At 35.5% G+C, this 16,439-nt stretch overlaps 2 protein-coding genes across 2 annotated transcripts; one reads left to right on the forward strand and one right to left on the reverse strand.

The window, feature by feature from the left end:
• Nucleotides 1-523: 523 nt before the first annotated feature.
• On the reverse strand, nucleotides 524-7,026 carry LOC111788200 (guanine nucleotide-binding protein alpha-1 subunit). The gene is made up of 14 exons (XM_023668468.1): nucleotides 6,751-7,026; nucleotides 6,467-6,621; nucleotides 6,276-6,348; nucleotides 5,319-5,356; nucleotides 5,129-5,218; nucleotides 4,865-4,942; nucleotides 3,314-3,421; nucleotides 3,072-3,173; nucleotides 2,921-2,976; nucleotides 2,647-2,781; nucleotides 1,328-1,421; nucleotides 1,171-1,230; nucleotides 1,013-1,092; nucleotides 524-855 (listed from the first exon to the last, which is right to left on the reverse strand). The coding sequence occupies exons 2-14, from the start codon at nucleotides 6,551-6,553 to the stop codon at nucleotides 678-680; spliced, it is 1,179 nt and encodes a 392-aa protein (XP_023524236.1). The 5' UTR covers nucleotides 6,554-6,621; nucleotides 6,751-7,026; the 3' UTR covers nucleotides 524-677.
• A 7,204-nt stretch (nucleotides 7,027-14,230) lies between these two features.
• Nucleotides 14,231-16,308, forward strand: LOC111788199 (serine/threonine-protein kinase RIPK). The gene is made up of 5 exons (XM_023668466.1): nucleotides 14,231-14,654; nucleotides 14,815-14,950; nucleotides 15,036-15,172; nucleotides 15,489-15,612; nucleotides 15,727-16,308. Exons 1-5 carry the CDS (start codon nucleotides 14,268-14,270, stop codon nucleotides 16,146-16,148), a joined length of 1,206 nt encoding a protein of 401 aa, XP_023524234.1. The 5' UTR covers nucleotides 14,231-14,267; the 3' UTR covers nucleotides 16,149-16,308.
• The last annotated feature ends 131 nt before the right edge of the window (nucleotides 16,309-16,439 follow it).

Raw genomic sequence — 16,439 nt, forward strand, 5'->3', positions numbered from 1 at the left:
CGTAAAGTTAGTACTAAAAATGAGTAGGGCTCTCACGACTAAGATTTTCGCTAGAGGTCACGCAGCGCTTCCCATGGAGCCTCCAATCATAACATTTGATAAGCTTATCTATGAGTTGCTCTTGGTCTGGCTGTCTTTCAAGTCTGTTGAGGCCTTTTAGGAAACCGTAAAGCTAAGCCACGAGAACTTATGCTCAAAGTGGACAATATTATACCATTGTGGAGAGTTGATTCCTAACATGGTATTAGAGTCATGCCCTAAACTTAACCATGTCAATAGAATCCTCAAATATCAAACAAAGAATTGTGAGCCTCGAAGGTGTAGTCAAAAGTTCGACACTTGCTTTGTTCGAGGACTCCAGAGAAAGGAGTCGAGCCTCGATTAAGGGAAGGTTATTCAAGAGCTCCATAAGCCAGCCTCAAGGGAAGCTTATAGTGTACTTTGTTCGAGAGGAGGATTGTTCGATTTATAAGAAATACTATCTCAATCAAAGTGGACTGAGTGGAGAAACGGGTAACGGGTGTACACAGAATCCAAAAACATATGTTATGTAATTTCAAAATAATTTGGATCATCAAATTACAAATAGTTAAAAAGATTTCAACTTTGATACAAAAATGTTTTAAATCAATGAATCAAACTTCCAACTTCCTTCTTCTTCAGCTGTGTTCACAACGTCACAATAACCCGGCCTCCAACAGGTTTCTCCGCCTCAAAGTTTCGTCTACGAGTTTGAACGTCTTCTTTACGAGCTTCTGATCGAGAGCAGTCGTTCTGTATACCTTAAACACCCGATCTACTCGATCTGGTGACGTCGTCTGAAAATACAACTCCTCGAATTTTTTCTTCACGAACCTGAATTCATTGATTCTATGCATCAGAAGTGTTATTTTAGATCAACTACAAGAAAGAGGAAAAAAAACGACAGCATTGTCCCTAGTCTACAAGTCATCCCGCTACGGAAATGGCTCGGTTTAAGCATAGAGGACAAGGGGGGGTGGTAGATACGTACTCGTAGGCATGCTCGATCTCTTGTTTCCCAGTCGAAACCGGCTGGTAATCTCTGAACCATTCACACACACTAAGAGGGACCTATCATAAGACGCTAATTCGTATTAATATTGAAAGGACCTATCGAAGCGTGTCGTAATACTCTCTATCAACACTTACTTGTAGAACCTTTTTCTCGAATATATCGAACTTGTTGAGAAAAAGCATGAACGACGTTTTCTGCACTCAGAATAAAACAGCATCAAATTGTGGAACGAAATTATCGTCAAATACACTCGCGTAAACGCGTAAACGAAAACAATGCAGAAAAGTAAACCTCAAAACACTCTTGTTTCAGAACCCACTCAAAAAGTTCCTTTGTCTCCATCATTCGGTTCTTCTGTTCGTCCTCGAAAAGTGTTTGATCATACCTGAAACCGTTATCGGTTAACCCATTTGAATCTGATAAACCTTATGGCAATAGTATAATTTAATGCAATTCTTGTTCTTTCGAGTTAAAAAGACAAGGAGCCACAACTAACTTTATACTTTCGTTATAGTTCAAATCATTACGGTCTCTTATATATAATCTCGAACACGTCTCCCGATACTAGCGGAGTGGATTATAAGCATAATGCAAAGAGTGGAACATCGATTAGCACAGCTATGCAGACAAAAAAAGACGACAGACAACAAGTATGTCTTGCCACCATGATCTCCACATGGGTTGTTAGATCACCAGCTAGCTATGATCTACTTTTCCTCTATCATTTTAGACTTTTAGAATTATCTCTTTAGGACACTCAACTTGAATCGCTACCTTGAATCGCTACCGTGAGATCTCACCTTGGTTGGAGAGGAGAACGAAACATTTCTTACAAGGGTGTGGAAACCTCCTTAGTACACGCGTTTTAAAACCTTGAGGGAAAGCTCAAAGAGGACAATATCTGATAGCGGTGAGCTTGGGCTTTATAACTAGTATCGAATCCAAACACCGGGCAATGTGCCAGCAAAGATGCTGAGCCCCCAAGGGGGGTGGATTGTGAGATCCCATATTGGTCGGAGAGGAGAAAGAAGCATTCCTTATAAGGGTGTGAAAACCTCTCCCTATTAAACATGTTTTAAAACCTTGAGGGGAAAGCCCACATAGGACAATATCTGCTAGCGGTGGGCTTTGGCTATTACAGATGGTATTAGAGCCAGACCCTGGGCGGTATTCCAGCGTCCTCGCTGGCCCCCAGGGGCGGATTGTGAGATCCCACATCGGTTGGAGAAGAGAACAAACCATTTCTTATAAGGGTATGGAAATCTCCCCCTAGTAGACACGTTTTAAAATCTTGAAGAGAAGCCGAGAAGGGAAAGCTCAAAGAGAACAATATCGGCTAGAGGTAGGGCTTGGGCGGTTACAACTATCGTGTAAGAGCTACTCTCCAACCTAATCCCACCGACTTCAAAAGAAAACAATAGAAACTAGTAAAAGACCCTCGTTCACAAAACTTCATTGCACAATCACATATTCCTAAATGGCTTCCCATCGGGGCTTCGGGGAGCATCCCCGACCAGGTGGTCGTGAACGAGAGGGGCATATATCTTTTTCCTGCTACATTTGTCAAGACTACCAGAATCACAAATAGGTTAAAAGAGAGATGGTCTTACTCACTAATAGCAGCACAAAAGATTACTGCTGTAACACCTTCGAAAAGATGAATCCATTTCCGCCTCTCGTTTCTCTGTCCACCGACATCAAAGAGTCGATACACTTCTCCGCTCTTTTTATTTTCTCCAACGGGACTGCCAAATCAAACAAATACCATAATTAATTATAACGATTAAGCTGTAAGACGAGCTTAATCGTCTTACGAGATTTTAATTATGATACATAAATTATAAGGAATATAAAAACACATTGTAAATATAACTAAATATTTACCTAAACTGGATTTCGACAACACCCGTTGTACGAACTCTTGCGTAGAGCACGTCTTCCTGTGATCAAAGCCACATAAGAAAAGACCCAAAATTTACGCAAATAACTCGATCTCGTTACTAGTTTCACTGTAAAGGATACTAAGATTGAATACCTTAGTTGGAATGTAATTTACATCAGATAATCTCTGCAAATTTTCCATGAAATAATGTGCACAATCTGGAACCTGTAGTTCGTTACCACGTGCATACGTTTCCTACAAAGAGACTAAGAACACTGAGCTCGCTTCATCTGGGACGAATTCAAGAAGATAAAAAGCTTACATAAAATAAGAAGCGTTATGGTCGATTTCATTTAAAAGATGCCACTAGCTAATCTACATGGGGCAACGGCTACCTGAATTGCAGCATCGTTCCATAGAGTCTCTATATCGTGTGCATGCTCCCTAGTCAAACGCGGGTAATCCAATCTACCGCCAATGTCGGATAATTTCTCACCAATGTCCTGATGCATGATCACGAGTTAGGTGCCATAATAAGCAGCAAAAGGTTCAGTACATCCATAAGCCAGCAAATTATATTTAGGGAAAGAAATACATTTTCACCCCTATACATGGGCCAAAATTTGAATGAGCCAACTTTAACATTGAACCTTTTCTTTTTCTTTTAGCGTACAACACTCGGCCTGTGAGATCCCATATCGATTGGAGAGGGGAACAACGCATTCTTTATAAGGGTGTGGAAACATCTCCCTAGTAGACGCGTTTTAAAATCGTGAGTACGTAACAATATCTACTAGCGGTGGACTTGGGTTGTTACAAATGGTATCAGAGCTAGGCATTGAGTAATGTACTAGCGAGAACGTTGGGCTCTCAAGGGGGGTGGATTGTGAGATCCCACATCGGTTGGAGAGGGGAACGAAGCATTCCTTATGAGGGTGTGGAAACCTCTCCCTAGCAGATGCGTTATAGAACCGTGACACTGACGGCGATACGTAACAGGACAAAGCGGACAATATCTACCAGCTGTGGGTTTGGGTTGTTACAAATGGTATCAGAGCCAGGCACCAAACGATGTACCGGCAAGGACGCTGGCCCCCAAGGGGGGTGGATTGTGAGATCCCACATCGGTTGGAGAAAGGAACGAAGCGTTCCTTATAAGGGTGTGGAAACCTCTCCCTAGCAGACGCGTTTTAGAACCGTGACGCTGACGACGATACCTAACGGGACAAAGCGGACAATATCTACTAGCGGTGGGCTTGGGCTGTTACAAATGGAATCAGAGCCAGACACCAAACGATGTACCCGTAAGGACGCTGGCCCCCAAGCGAAGTGGATTGTGAGATCCCACATCGGTTGTAGAAGGGAACGAAGCATTCCTAATAAGGGTGTGGAAACCTCTCCCTAGTAGACGCGTTTTAAAACCGTAAGGCTGACAGCAATATGTAACAGGCCAAAACGGACAATATCTGCTAGTGGTGGGCTTAGACTGTTACACCGTCAATCCAATGCAACTGACATATTTAACCAACGGTCAATTCCATCAAATTAAACCCTTCAACTTAATCGAGTTTCCATTTTACATTGAATAATAGTGGCTAGATTATAGGTAGTCTTTTCGATGAACGAGGCTATTTTTGTGGGAATTTTTTCTTCTTTCTTCTAGTCGTGTTCGATATACTTTTCACTTGGGTTCGAGCAATTTTCTTTCCTAAGTTCGTGAGTATTGGCTTTCTTACCTACTTGATTTCGTGGCTAGGTTCGGGTAAATTCTTATTCTCCTTCATTATAAATGGCATTCAGCATATAAATCGGCCCCCGTTTCTATTCTGAATCATGAACCAGAAAACCAGATGGACAAATTCTTTGCAACCATTGGCAATTATTATAAAACGGTACGAGACAAATGCTCGAGTCATGCAAGCTCCAGGTAGACATAAAACGGATACCTTATTTTCACTGGATAAAACATACTTCGAGAACTCTATATCATTTTGAGCGAGCTCCTTTGAACCATCGTGTAATACCTGAAACGTCAAGTTGAATAAGAGGTTATAGATATTGACAAACGATACAATATCGACCCATGATTTAGAGTTTTGGCACTCGAAATAAAAAGGTATATTATGTTGTAAACTTTTGGACAAAATCATTTGCTGTTTGAATCATGCAGAAAGGGAAATAACCAACACACCCTTTCAAACATTGCATACTTTTATAGTCTGATACACATTTGCATGAATGACTGGAATATAGCTCTTCAGCTCTGCCTCATCAAACCCAGTTTGGAACAACAATTTTATCTGCAAAAATGGAGCGACAAAAGCAAAAAACGTTTAGTGGACGAAGTACATTACGACGTTGACGTCGCGGATTATAACGGAAAAGAATAAAAGGGCTTGCCTGCTTAAAAATGGTGGATTTCCCGGACTCTCCGGCACCTAAACAATTGGGTAAATTCAGCATATTTGCATTGCATTGTAAAAGAAAATTTGCAATCGTTTTGTGAGATCCCACCTCGGTTGGGAAGGAGAACGAAGCATTCTTTATAAGGGTGTGGAAATCTCTACCTAGCAGACGCGTTTTAGAAACCTTGAGTGAAAGCCAAAAGAGAAAGCCCAAAGAGAACAATATCTACTAGCGGTGAGATTGGGTTGTTACAAATGGTATCAGAGCTAGACACTAGGCGATATGCCAGCAAGGAGGCTGAGCCCCGAAGGGGGTGGATTGTGAGACCACACATCAATTGGGGAGGAGAACGAACCATTCTTTATAAGGGTGTGGAAACCTCTCCCTAGCAGACGCGTTTTAGAAACCTTGAGAGAAAGCCCAGAAAGGAAAGCCCAAGGAGGACAATATCTACTAGCGGTGAGATTGGTTTGTTACAAATGGTATCAGAGTCGATGTGCTAGCAAGGAGGCTGAGTCCTAAAGGGGGGGTGGATTGTGAGACCACACATCGATTGGGGAGGAGAACGAAGCATTCTTTAGAAGGGTGTGGAAACCTCTCCCTAGTACTAACAGACGCGTTTTAAAAACCTTAAGGGGAAGCCCAAAGAGAACAATATCGGCTAGCGGTGGGCTTGGACTGTTAATGTCCTCTTTGGGCTTTTAAAACGCGTTTACTAGGGAGAGGTTTTCCCCTCTCCAACGAACATGAAATCTCACAATCCACTCCCTTGAGGGGCCAGCGTCCTCACCAGCACACCGTTCAAAACCTGGCTCTAGTACCATTCCCTATCAGGCTTTCCCTCAAAGTTTTAGAACGCATCTACTAAGTAGTACTCTTATAAGGAATGTTTCATTCCCCTCGTGGGATCTCATAGATAACAAAGGTAATGTGAGGCTAAAATACACATACCAAGCAGAAGAAGCTTCTGAATATGTTTTTCAGCCTCTGTTTCTTGAACAATCCGCCTCTCTATTTCAGCAGCCTGGAAAACCACACGACAACGATCATATCGAACCCGATATTCAACAAATACCACAACATTGCTTCTTCAACCACCATTAAAACCAAAGAATCAAAGATTGTAATAAAGCATGATTCACCTGCACATTCTCTTCAGTATCTTGTTTATTGTAACGACGATTTCTGCTACAGAGTAACCCCATACTTCTACTCAAATGAGACAGCATAGAAAACAACAGACCACTAATGGTAGCACTCACACAGCATCATCCGCATCAAATGGGTCAGCGATCGCCTTCGAAAACACTCACTCATATTACAATCTTGAAACCCCATTTCAAGCATGCAAAAAACAACACCCAAACACCCAATTCAAAGCAACAGTTCATAAAATGAAAACAGTAAAGAATTGGGTAATGAGTACCTAAAAGAAAGTGTTGGATGAAAGTGAAGAACAGGCAGATGAAATCCCAGTTGAGTGAAGATCTGGAAGAAGGTTTAAAAGGGTAGCCTAGATTTGGCGGATTCGTAGAGCAGTGAATGAAGTGGTGGTGGTGGGGGTTTGATGAATAATCATATTAAATTGATTGAAGGAATAAAAAAAGGAATTGGGGGAAGAAGGGGTTTGTGGGAAGAGATAAGTGTACGAAAAGAGAGAGAGTATCATTAAGACCAGAAATGGTGAGAAAGCAGGGGGAAGGTGTACGTGTCAACCTCACCGCCAAGATGCCTTTTGGATTACCCACCTCTTTCAATTTCAATCTTCGGTCAAACACCAGAAACGACAGCCTCTGATTATAATCAAAAATATGTTTTTTTTTTTTTTTTGTTTTTTTTAACAAATTCTTATTACGAAAATACTTCTTTTTTCTTTTTTTCTTTTTTTTTTTTTTTTATCTCTGCTGTGTGATGTGGTTGGACTGTGGACCGACGACCGTGGACCGTGGACTGTGACTGAGCTGACCTGTCCTTTCCTTTTGCTGTGTCCCAAAAGCCAAAAGTTTCATGTTTTTTTCTTTTTTTTTTTTTCTCTCTTTTTCTTCTAAAATTGTTTTTTCAATATAATATTGGAGAAAATATTATTTAAACCCAAAAACAATTATAGGAGAAAAAGTGGGCTGTCGGCCCAATATAAGCGGAAGATGGACTTTGGTTCATTTTTAGGCCCAATAGGTTCTTTTTTTTTTATTTATTTATTAAAAAATATATATGTATTATATTATGAGAGTAGGTATTTTATGTCATTGTGACATATAATAATTGGTTGAATTTTGAACAACTCGCTAACTAATATATTTAATAATATTTATATTTAAAAAATAAGAATACAAATGTAAATTGACCAATGCCTAGGAGATATACCGGATGAAGTAGAGTGGTACCCAAGAAAGTGCTTATAATTGCTTGTTAGGTGCCTCACAAAGGGGGTCGTAGTGACCAGGCCCAGACGACTGTTTACCAAAAACATAGGTCTCCGCAAAGTCGTAAGATCATATATGGGGGCTGACAGCTGCCCAGTGTCGGAAGGTTAAAGAAGTTGGGTGATCTGATGACAAGGGAGCCAGCGACCGAAGCCCCGATGAACGGCGGCCGTAACTATAACAATCCTAAGGTAGCGAAATTCCTTGTTGGGTAAGTTCCGACCTGCACGAAAGGCGTAACTATTTGGGCACTGTCTCGAGAAAGAGGCTCGGTGAAATAGACATGTCTGTGAAGATGCAGACTACTTGCACCTAGACAGAAAGATCCTATGAAGCTTCACTGTTCCCTAGGATTGGCTTTAGGCCTTTTATGCGCAGCTTAGGTGGAGGGCGAAAAAGGCCCCCTTCCAAGGGCCCGAGGAGTCATTTAAAATTATGTCTCAAATAACCCAAACATGAAATCTTAACACATTGCTTAGAGTAGTCTTACGCTGGCTAATTAAGATTTAGATCGTGGGTTTATAAATAAGAAACATTATCTTCATTAGTATGAGGTATTTTAGAGAAACCTAAAGTAAAGTGGTGAGAACTTATGCTTAAAGTGGACAATATCATACAATTGTGGAGGTTTGTGGTTCCTAACATGGTATCAGAGTTGTACCCTTAATTTAGTCATGTCAATAGAATCTACGAATGTCAAACAAAAAAGTTGTGAGTCTCGAATGTATAGTCAAATGTGACTCAAGTGTCGAACAAAGGGCATACTTTGTTCGAGAGCTCTAGAGAAGGAGTTAAGCCTCAAATGCTTTAATAAAGGAGGCCTCGAGGGAAGCATTGGACACAAACCCGCTCGATAAATTAAGATTTGAGAACAAGTAAAACGTAGTACAAACATCTCAAACTTACAAAAAGTACACAAAGTACGAGTCAACAACAATATTTCAAGACTTTAAAACTTTTAAATAAATTAAAAAAAAAATGATAGAGATGAAAAGGAAAGGAAGTAGAAGAAAGTTTAAATGTGAATAGAGAAAATAAAAATAAAAATAAAAATAAAAATAAAATAAAAAAGAAATTATGAGGCTGAAAAATGGTTAAGTGGGTGGCGTGTCTAAGGGGAGGAGGCTTTAAAACTAGAGGAAGGCGATGTGGTTTGGTGCTTTAGGTTAGGGAATTCATTTTGTTTTAACTTTAAAAAATTCCCAAATTACAAAAATATTCATCATTTTAGAGAACCATATTTAAAAAATATATATTCAAATTAATTTTTTAATAATTAAATATAAATATATCGGAAAATGTTTTTTATTCCTATCCTTGTAATTTTCCGAGAATAAATTAGCATTTGAAACGTCATAAAAATTATTCGATAAAATGAACTCCGTCCAAATTTTATTTTAAAAAAATAAATAAATTGTTATTCGGATAAATTTACGATTCATATAGGGATTTGTTCGATGTAAATGTGGGGACGAAACATAAATTATTGATACCCTACTACAGCATTAAACTATAAATTTATTGTGTGATATAACAAAACAGAACAACTAAGTGAAAAAGATTAGCCTGCAATTATTTTTCTTTGAGTTGGGATCGAATAAAATTATTCAAAACAATGTCATATTTAACGAATATTAAAATATCGTTCAAGCCACCGCTTATCTATTTTGGTTTATTACATATTGTCGTCGGTCTCATAGTTTTGAAACACGTCTACTATGAAGAGGGTTTAGTCCCATTCTGACCAGTGTCCCGTATCGTCTAGTGACTAGCTTTGATCGGAGTATAGCTAGACTCTCTCCATATCATACGGATTAAAGTGGATAATATCTATTGAGGGTGAACTTGAACTATTACAATTTTTCATATAAAATTTTAGTTTTTTTTTTTTTTTTATAAATAAAATACTAAGTTAACATTTTAAATTTGAAAATATATTCATGCTTTTTTTTTTTTATTATTATTATTATTTATCAAAATTAAAAAAAAATTAATCTAACACGACTAATTTTATGGTTTGTTTTAAGTACATGAACTATATTTAAATATTTTATAATATAAGGTAAAAAATAAAATGAAGCACAAATTACATGATATTTCAAATTATTTATGAATCAAATTTATTTATTAAAAAACATTTATTTCGTTTATAATTTTTTATTAAAAAAATTCGAGTTTCAATTACTTTATTCCTACACGTTGTTAAATTAAGATAAAAATCGAATCGAGTTTCAATTACTTTATTCCTACACGTTGTTAAATTAAGATAAAAATCGAAACAAGAGTAAAATTAAAATTTGAAACATTTAAAATTATAAATAGTAAATTAAATAATTTTGATAATGATTATTAATATTTGGGTGTTATTTTCGTTGGCGTGAGAGATGGGGACGCCCGGACCGCCGGTCCAATCCTTCACCAAACCCCCCTTTCTCTTCTTCTCTCTCTACGCAATTTCCTTTCTCGAAGCCTTTTCCCATGCTTCACTTTCTCCCATTTTTTCTCCCACCATTATACCCACTCACCCGCCTTCTAGAAACCCTCCCTTAATATATTTTCCTTTTTAACTATTTTCATTAATTTATTTTACCAATTTTTCACATTACTCCATAATTCGACTTATTTAAATTATATAATTTAATCTATATTTTTTTTATCTGAGTTACAATTCAATTCAGATTCAGCCATGCACTAATTTTTAAGATTGTTATGAATATTAAGAACATTTGAATTTTGTAATGGATTTCTACGTACCTAAAACCTTACTTACCAAATTTAGTTGAAAATTTAATCACCTTCCCCTTATTTATTATAATTTGAAATTTTGTCAAATAAAATAAAATAACTCGATTTTCATTAGCTTATGTCCCACTATACTTATTAAAATTATCTTTAAAAATACGCACACCAAGAAATTAGGCATTTGAAAGTTAGAAATAGACAACATAAATGAAAATGCATAATTATTTAAAAAAAACAATTAATTATTAATTATTCATACTTTACAAATGCGACTTTGATATGTATTATTTGTTTGGTTTCATGAACGTATATATATATATATATATAGATCCTTTGACCATTTTAAAAATTATAAATTCTAATTTTCTAATATTATTTATTTATTTATTATTATTATTATTGGGTTCATGAACGTTGCTCGTTCATGAATATTTATAAATTAATGTTGAAAATTAAGAATTGGATTGAAATTCTATACGACCACTCATTCTCATGGAAACATTCGAGATAAATATATATAATATTTTGTTTATTCCAATTTAATTTAATTTTTTATTTAAATATTTAAATTATCGTACACAAATAACCTTAAATTTATATAGTTTTACACTAGAATCAAATTGATAATAATTTATTTTTATCGGGAAAGTTTGATGTGGGACACTTTTATAAGTCTACTATAAAAAAAATAGAAAAAAAATTAATAAATCGGATTCTAGAATATGATTTTATGGAGTAAAAGAAATAGAAAGTCAAAGTCAAATGTGAAAATATTTGGATGAGATTATGAAATGAGCTAGTAGACGATTCATTTCATGTCGGTCTTTAGTCTTCCTCCACATAAAATTATAAATAAATAAATAAATGAAAATTAGAGAACTAATACGATATTAATTAATAAAACTAAATTTCTCGGCTGCGTACTAATTCTGTATCAACTTGTGAAAAAGTCAACCGCCTTCCTAGAATTTTCTTTCCAAATTCTATATTTTAATCTCTAAATCTCAATTTTTAAAATTTTGATTTTTTTTAATCGTGTGTCTAATAAATTATTATTTTATATTTAATAGATAATTGATTTTTTTTTTTATTATTTAATTATCATCCGATCAGAAATATATAAACAAAAAATAATATAAAATTACGACGCTAAAAACCGGAACGGTCGTGCGATGTACTAACGGTATTTGAAAAAACCGACAAAGAAAACCGGATACGGTTTTGTCCAAACAAAAGGAAACAATAAATTCAAGCCTATACGGTGTCGTTTTACTGTTATCGTCAATAAACAATCAGGAAGAGAAATTTATTATATTTAGGAGACCAAAGCCTTTCCATTTATTATTAGGTCGGCTTTATGTCTGCAAAACGACAGAATCCAGGAGGCGGAGGAGACTCCGGCGTGTCGCGGCGGCGTTCGCCGGCTCTGGCCCTTTTAATTTTGTTTAGTATTTCAACTTCCCTTCTCAACCGTCGATGTGCTAAGAAGAATGTTTTTATTTTTGTATTTTTCAAATTTTTCCGATTTTAATTTTAGATAAATAAAAATAGAATTGAAATCAAGGTACGTTTTCATGATACTCATAAACTTTAAATAAGATACAACATAACAACTAATACCAGCTAATAAGAAAAATATAAATTAATTAAATATTCATAAGCTTTAAATAGAATAAAAATTTGATCTATAAACTAATTCAATATTAAAAATAAAATAAAATATACTATAAATTAAATCATAAATAAAATAATAAATAAGATTAAAATATAATGTTTGAGGTATATTCTATAAATAATATATTATCCAAATATTATTTAATAAATAGGGATGGTTTATGTAATTATTTATGTAGAGATATATTTTTTTAGTATTATTTTAACGAAATAAAAATAATAATTTATATAATTTTGAAAACCATAGAGGGATTGCTTGCGTTAGAAGCTATGGGCGACAGCGGTTTAATTTGAGTAATGCTGTGGCCAGATGTCTTATATTAGTTCAACAAATATTTATATAATTAATATATTTTCTTAATTCAACCAATTAATTTCCTAACTTTAGTTTCTAGAATTTCTTCTGTCTTACGTAATCAATTATTCATTATCTCATCTCTACCCCCATTTTTCAGCTAGGTTTCACTATATAAAATTTTAATTTTATTATTATAATCCTAATATTACCATTCAAATTAACTAAAACTATAGGTTATATAATATTTGGACTTCCCAACTTGGCACAATTAATTGATGTCACGTATTAAATTATTTAACGAAGCAGTCACCTTGAAACCATGTTTTACATAATACAATTGTCCCTTTCCCTCGAATTAAATAATAATCATAATAAAAACCCCACCAATTAAAATTGTAAAATTTTAAATTTTAATTAGCTTAATTAATTATGGGGTTAGTTGGATTAGATCAATTTGGTTCACCTTGCCTATTTGACCACGCTGCTCCATTGAACCCTATCCCAGTTTCTTTCCTTTTATCTATATATATATGTGTGTGTGGCGTCTACACATGTTTTTAAAATTAGGCTAAGAGAAAATTAAAATAAAATATTTATTTATTTATTCCTTGATATTTAATTAATTAATTTTTATATATACACACACGTGCAAGAGTATTGTTTAATCATTAAACTTAAAAAAAAATCTAAAAATTTAAGGTCAAAATTAAATAATCTAATTTTCATGGAAAAAAACTAAATTAAATTATTGATAAATACAAAATTGTTTTTTAAAAGGTATATGCATTATGAAATAATTGGACGTGAAATTCATAATATGATAATAATTGTTTTAATTAACAGCATGCTTATTGATGTGAAATTCATAAATAATATCATATTGTCCCCAAAAAACCAACTTGAACGTATTATCAATTAATTTTATGCATTTATTCATAAATAATAAAAATATTTGCAACGTGTATGCCACGTAATTTCACATCGCGTCACGCATTTAAATTAACCACATGACACGTGTACAAAAATAATAATATATATTATAATTGCATATTGCACATTAATTTTATGCCTCTAATAGATTAATCAATTAGTACGAAAATAATAATTGAAGCTCTTGTATTTGAGACGAAACTTATTGTTTTAAAAAACATGGCTTTATTTAAGTTAGTGTGAATTTATTATTTATTTTAGAATTTGATGTAATATAAAATTATTATTATCTAATTTTTAAGACAATGAATGGATAATTTAAAATAAAACACGATAATAATAATAATAAAATATTAGAATTTGACTTGGTAATCTTGATTTAGAAGAGTCTACGATATTGTTGGATGCTATTAAGAAATTTGTATAGACGTTGATATTGACGTAGAAAGTAATATTGATTCAAACGTAGATAAATATTATAAATTGTTATGAAATGTCAGCCATAACGAACACGACTATCCACAGTGGTATGATATTGTCTGCTTTGAGCATAAGCTCTCATGGCTTTGCTTCGGGCTCACTTATAAACCCACGATTATTCTCTAAATTAGGCGGGATTTTCAACAACGAAGTTAAATTCGTATTTCAAATGAAAAAAAAAATAATAATAAAATAGGAAGCTGCTTCCCCTTCCCTTCGAAAATTCCAATACTTTATTGGACTAAGATTTGTGTAATAATCTCCCAAAACTGGGCCCACACCGAAGCCACGCGGCATACCCAATCGCTATAAATACCACTCCACCTCGGCAGTAGGTGAGTGAAAATCAACACCAAAAATATAGACATTTTTAAATCGTACAATTTCGATGCGCTTATGGGTATGAAGAGGAAGATGACGTGGAAATCGATGATCGTTTCGAGTTGTTACAAGGCGGAGTCCGACGACGGCGACCGGCACCGGGTTTCGAAGAAAGGTTTGTCGCAGAGGCTGTCGCTGTCGGACGCGAGTAACCCGAGCTCGCCCTTGTCGATCGACGACCTCTCCAATTCTCTCGTCGGACCCAAGCTTCATGTTTTCTCATTCGCCCAACTTCGAACCATCACTCACAATTTTGCCTCGTCGAATTTGCTTGGAGAAGGCGGGTTCGGTCCGGTCTACAAAGGGTTTGTCGATGATAAGATTAAACCGGGTTTGGAGGCTCAGCCGGTCGCCGTTAAATTGCTCGACCTCCACGGATCTCAAGGCCATAAAGAATGGCTGGTAGGCTGCCGATATACCTTTTTGTTTGTTAAATTACAAATCTACCCTTGAGGTATATTAAAAAATATGGGTCGACTTTAAAATAATAATTTAACCAATTTTATAAAATTAATTTCATATATATATATATATATATAATTGTTTTTGTCTTTTTCTGTAGGCAGAGATAATAATTTTGGGTCAAATGAGGCATCAAAATTTGGTGAAACTTATCGGTTATTGCTGGGAAGAAGAGTACAGGCTTTTGGTTTATGAGTATATGGCGAGACGCAGTTTAGAAAACCAGCTTTTTAGAAGTAAGTGACTTTTCTTAATTAATTAACTAATTAATTACATTATTAATCTATCATTAACTAGATAAATACTTCTTAATTATTGTAGAGTATTCAGCTGCTTTGCCTTGGTCAACCCGGATGAAAATCGCTTTAGAAGCTGCCAAAGGCCTTCAATTCCTTCACGAAGCCGATCCTCCCGTTATATTTAGAGATTTCAAAACCTCCAATATTCTTCTCGATTCTGTAAGTTCTTTTTGTTGGTAATACTTTTTCCATTGGTATGAGATCTTTTGGAGAGCCCAAAGCAGAGACATGAGAGCTTATGCTCAAAGTGAATAATATGTCATATCAAAGCCATGAGAGCTTATGCGACAATATCATATCAAAGCATGAGAGCTTAGGCTTAAAGTAGACGCTATCATATCAAAGCCATGAGAGCTTATGCTCAAAATGTACACTATCATGCTATTATGGAGAGTCGTGTTCATTTAACTCTTTTCCCCTCGTTTTTTTATGATTTTTTATTTTTTATTTTTTAAATGTTTGAGGTTTTTTTTAGGATTATACGACGAAGCTGTCAGATCTTGGGTTGGCTAAAGATGGTGTTGACTGCAAAGACCAACCAGACATGACTTGTATTATGGGCACTCGAGGCTATGCCGCTCCCGAGTACGTCAAATCCGGTGAGTCAATTGAACTCGGCTCGATTCAATCGATTAAGAATCACGGATCTCCACAATAGTATGATATTGACCGCTAACTTACTTGTAAACTCACCATCGGAATAATTTTAACAGGCCATTTGACGACGATGAGTGATGTGTACAGTTACGGAGTTGTTTTGCTAGAGCTGCTGACGGGGAAGCCGTCGATGGACCGAAACACGGGCGAGTTTCTAGTGGACTGGGTCAAGCCACTTCTAAAGGACTCAAAACGGCTCTGCCGAGTCATGGACCCAAGGCTTGAGGGGCTGTACTCGGCCGATGGCTCTCGTAAGGCTGCTGCCTTAGCTTATAAATGTCTCAGCCGCAACCCCAAGAGGCGACCACCAGCGACGGAAGTCGTTAACGTGTTGAAGTCCTTGCAGGACTTTAATGACGTGTTTACGGCGCCGTTTGTGTACGTGGTGGAGGATTGCTGCGTGGAGGAGGGGAAGAAGGAAAATGGGCTTGGGCTTGCTGGGCTGGGCTGGAAAAACTGGAGGCCCATATCTGTATGATATTATAGATTTAAAAGAAATTATTGGGATAAAATAAATCCCTATAAAATCTAGTTATTTTTATTTTTAATTTTTTTGTAATTAAGCTTCTTCTTGATATTTGGTAGAAATCAAGAGGTGGTGGGAAAATGTTTATGAGAAATATATGGAATACTTGTACATAAAATTGTAATTTTTTTATTATAAATAATTAGTATAATAATTAATTATACATGTTATATTTAAAAAATTAAATAACTTTATTTATTTTTCTAATTCATGTGAAAATAATAGATAAAAAATTAAGGCCAA

This window comes from Cucurbita pepo, chromosome LG02, assembly GCF_002806865.2.
Source record: "Cucurbita pepo subsp. pepo cultivar mu-cu-16 chromosome LG02, ASM280686v2, whole genome shotgun sequence".
NCBI classification, from domain to species: domain Eukaryota; kingdom Viridiplantae; phylum Streptophyta; class Magnoliopsida; order Cucurbitales; family Cucurbitaceae; genus Cucurbita; species Cucurbita pepo.

Excerpts from the sequence above, each read along its gene's own strand:
- LOC111788200 (XM_023668468.1), bottom strand. The coding sequence starts at position 6,553 with ATGCTGTCTCATTTGAGTAGAAGTATGGGGTTACTCTGTAGCAGAAAT. Across the intron at positions 4,943-5,128 it reads ATGTGTATCAGACTATAAAA|GTATTACACGATGGTTCAAA; the intron begins GTATGCAATGTT and ends TTGACGTTTCAG. Across the intron at positions 1,231-1,327 it reads TGAAACAAGAGTGTTTTGAG|AAAACGTCGTTCATGCTTTT; the intron begins GTTTACTTTTCT and ends TTCTGAGTGCAG.
- LOC111788199 (XM_023668466.1), top strand. The coding sequence starts at position 14,268 with ATGGGTATGAAGAGGAAGATGACGTGGAAATCGATGATCGTTTCGAGT. Across the intron at positions 14,951-15,035 it reads AGAAAACCAGCTTTTTAGAA|AGTATTCAGCTGCTTTGCCT; the intron begins GTAAGTGACTTT and ends TAATTATTGTAG. Across the intron at positions 15,173-15,488 it reads CCAATATTCTTCTCGATTCT|GATTATACGACGAAGCTGTC; the intron begins GTAAGTTCTTTT and ends GGTTTTTTTTAG.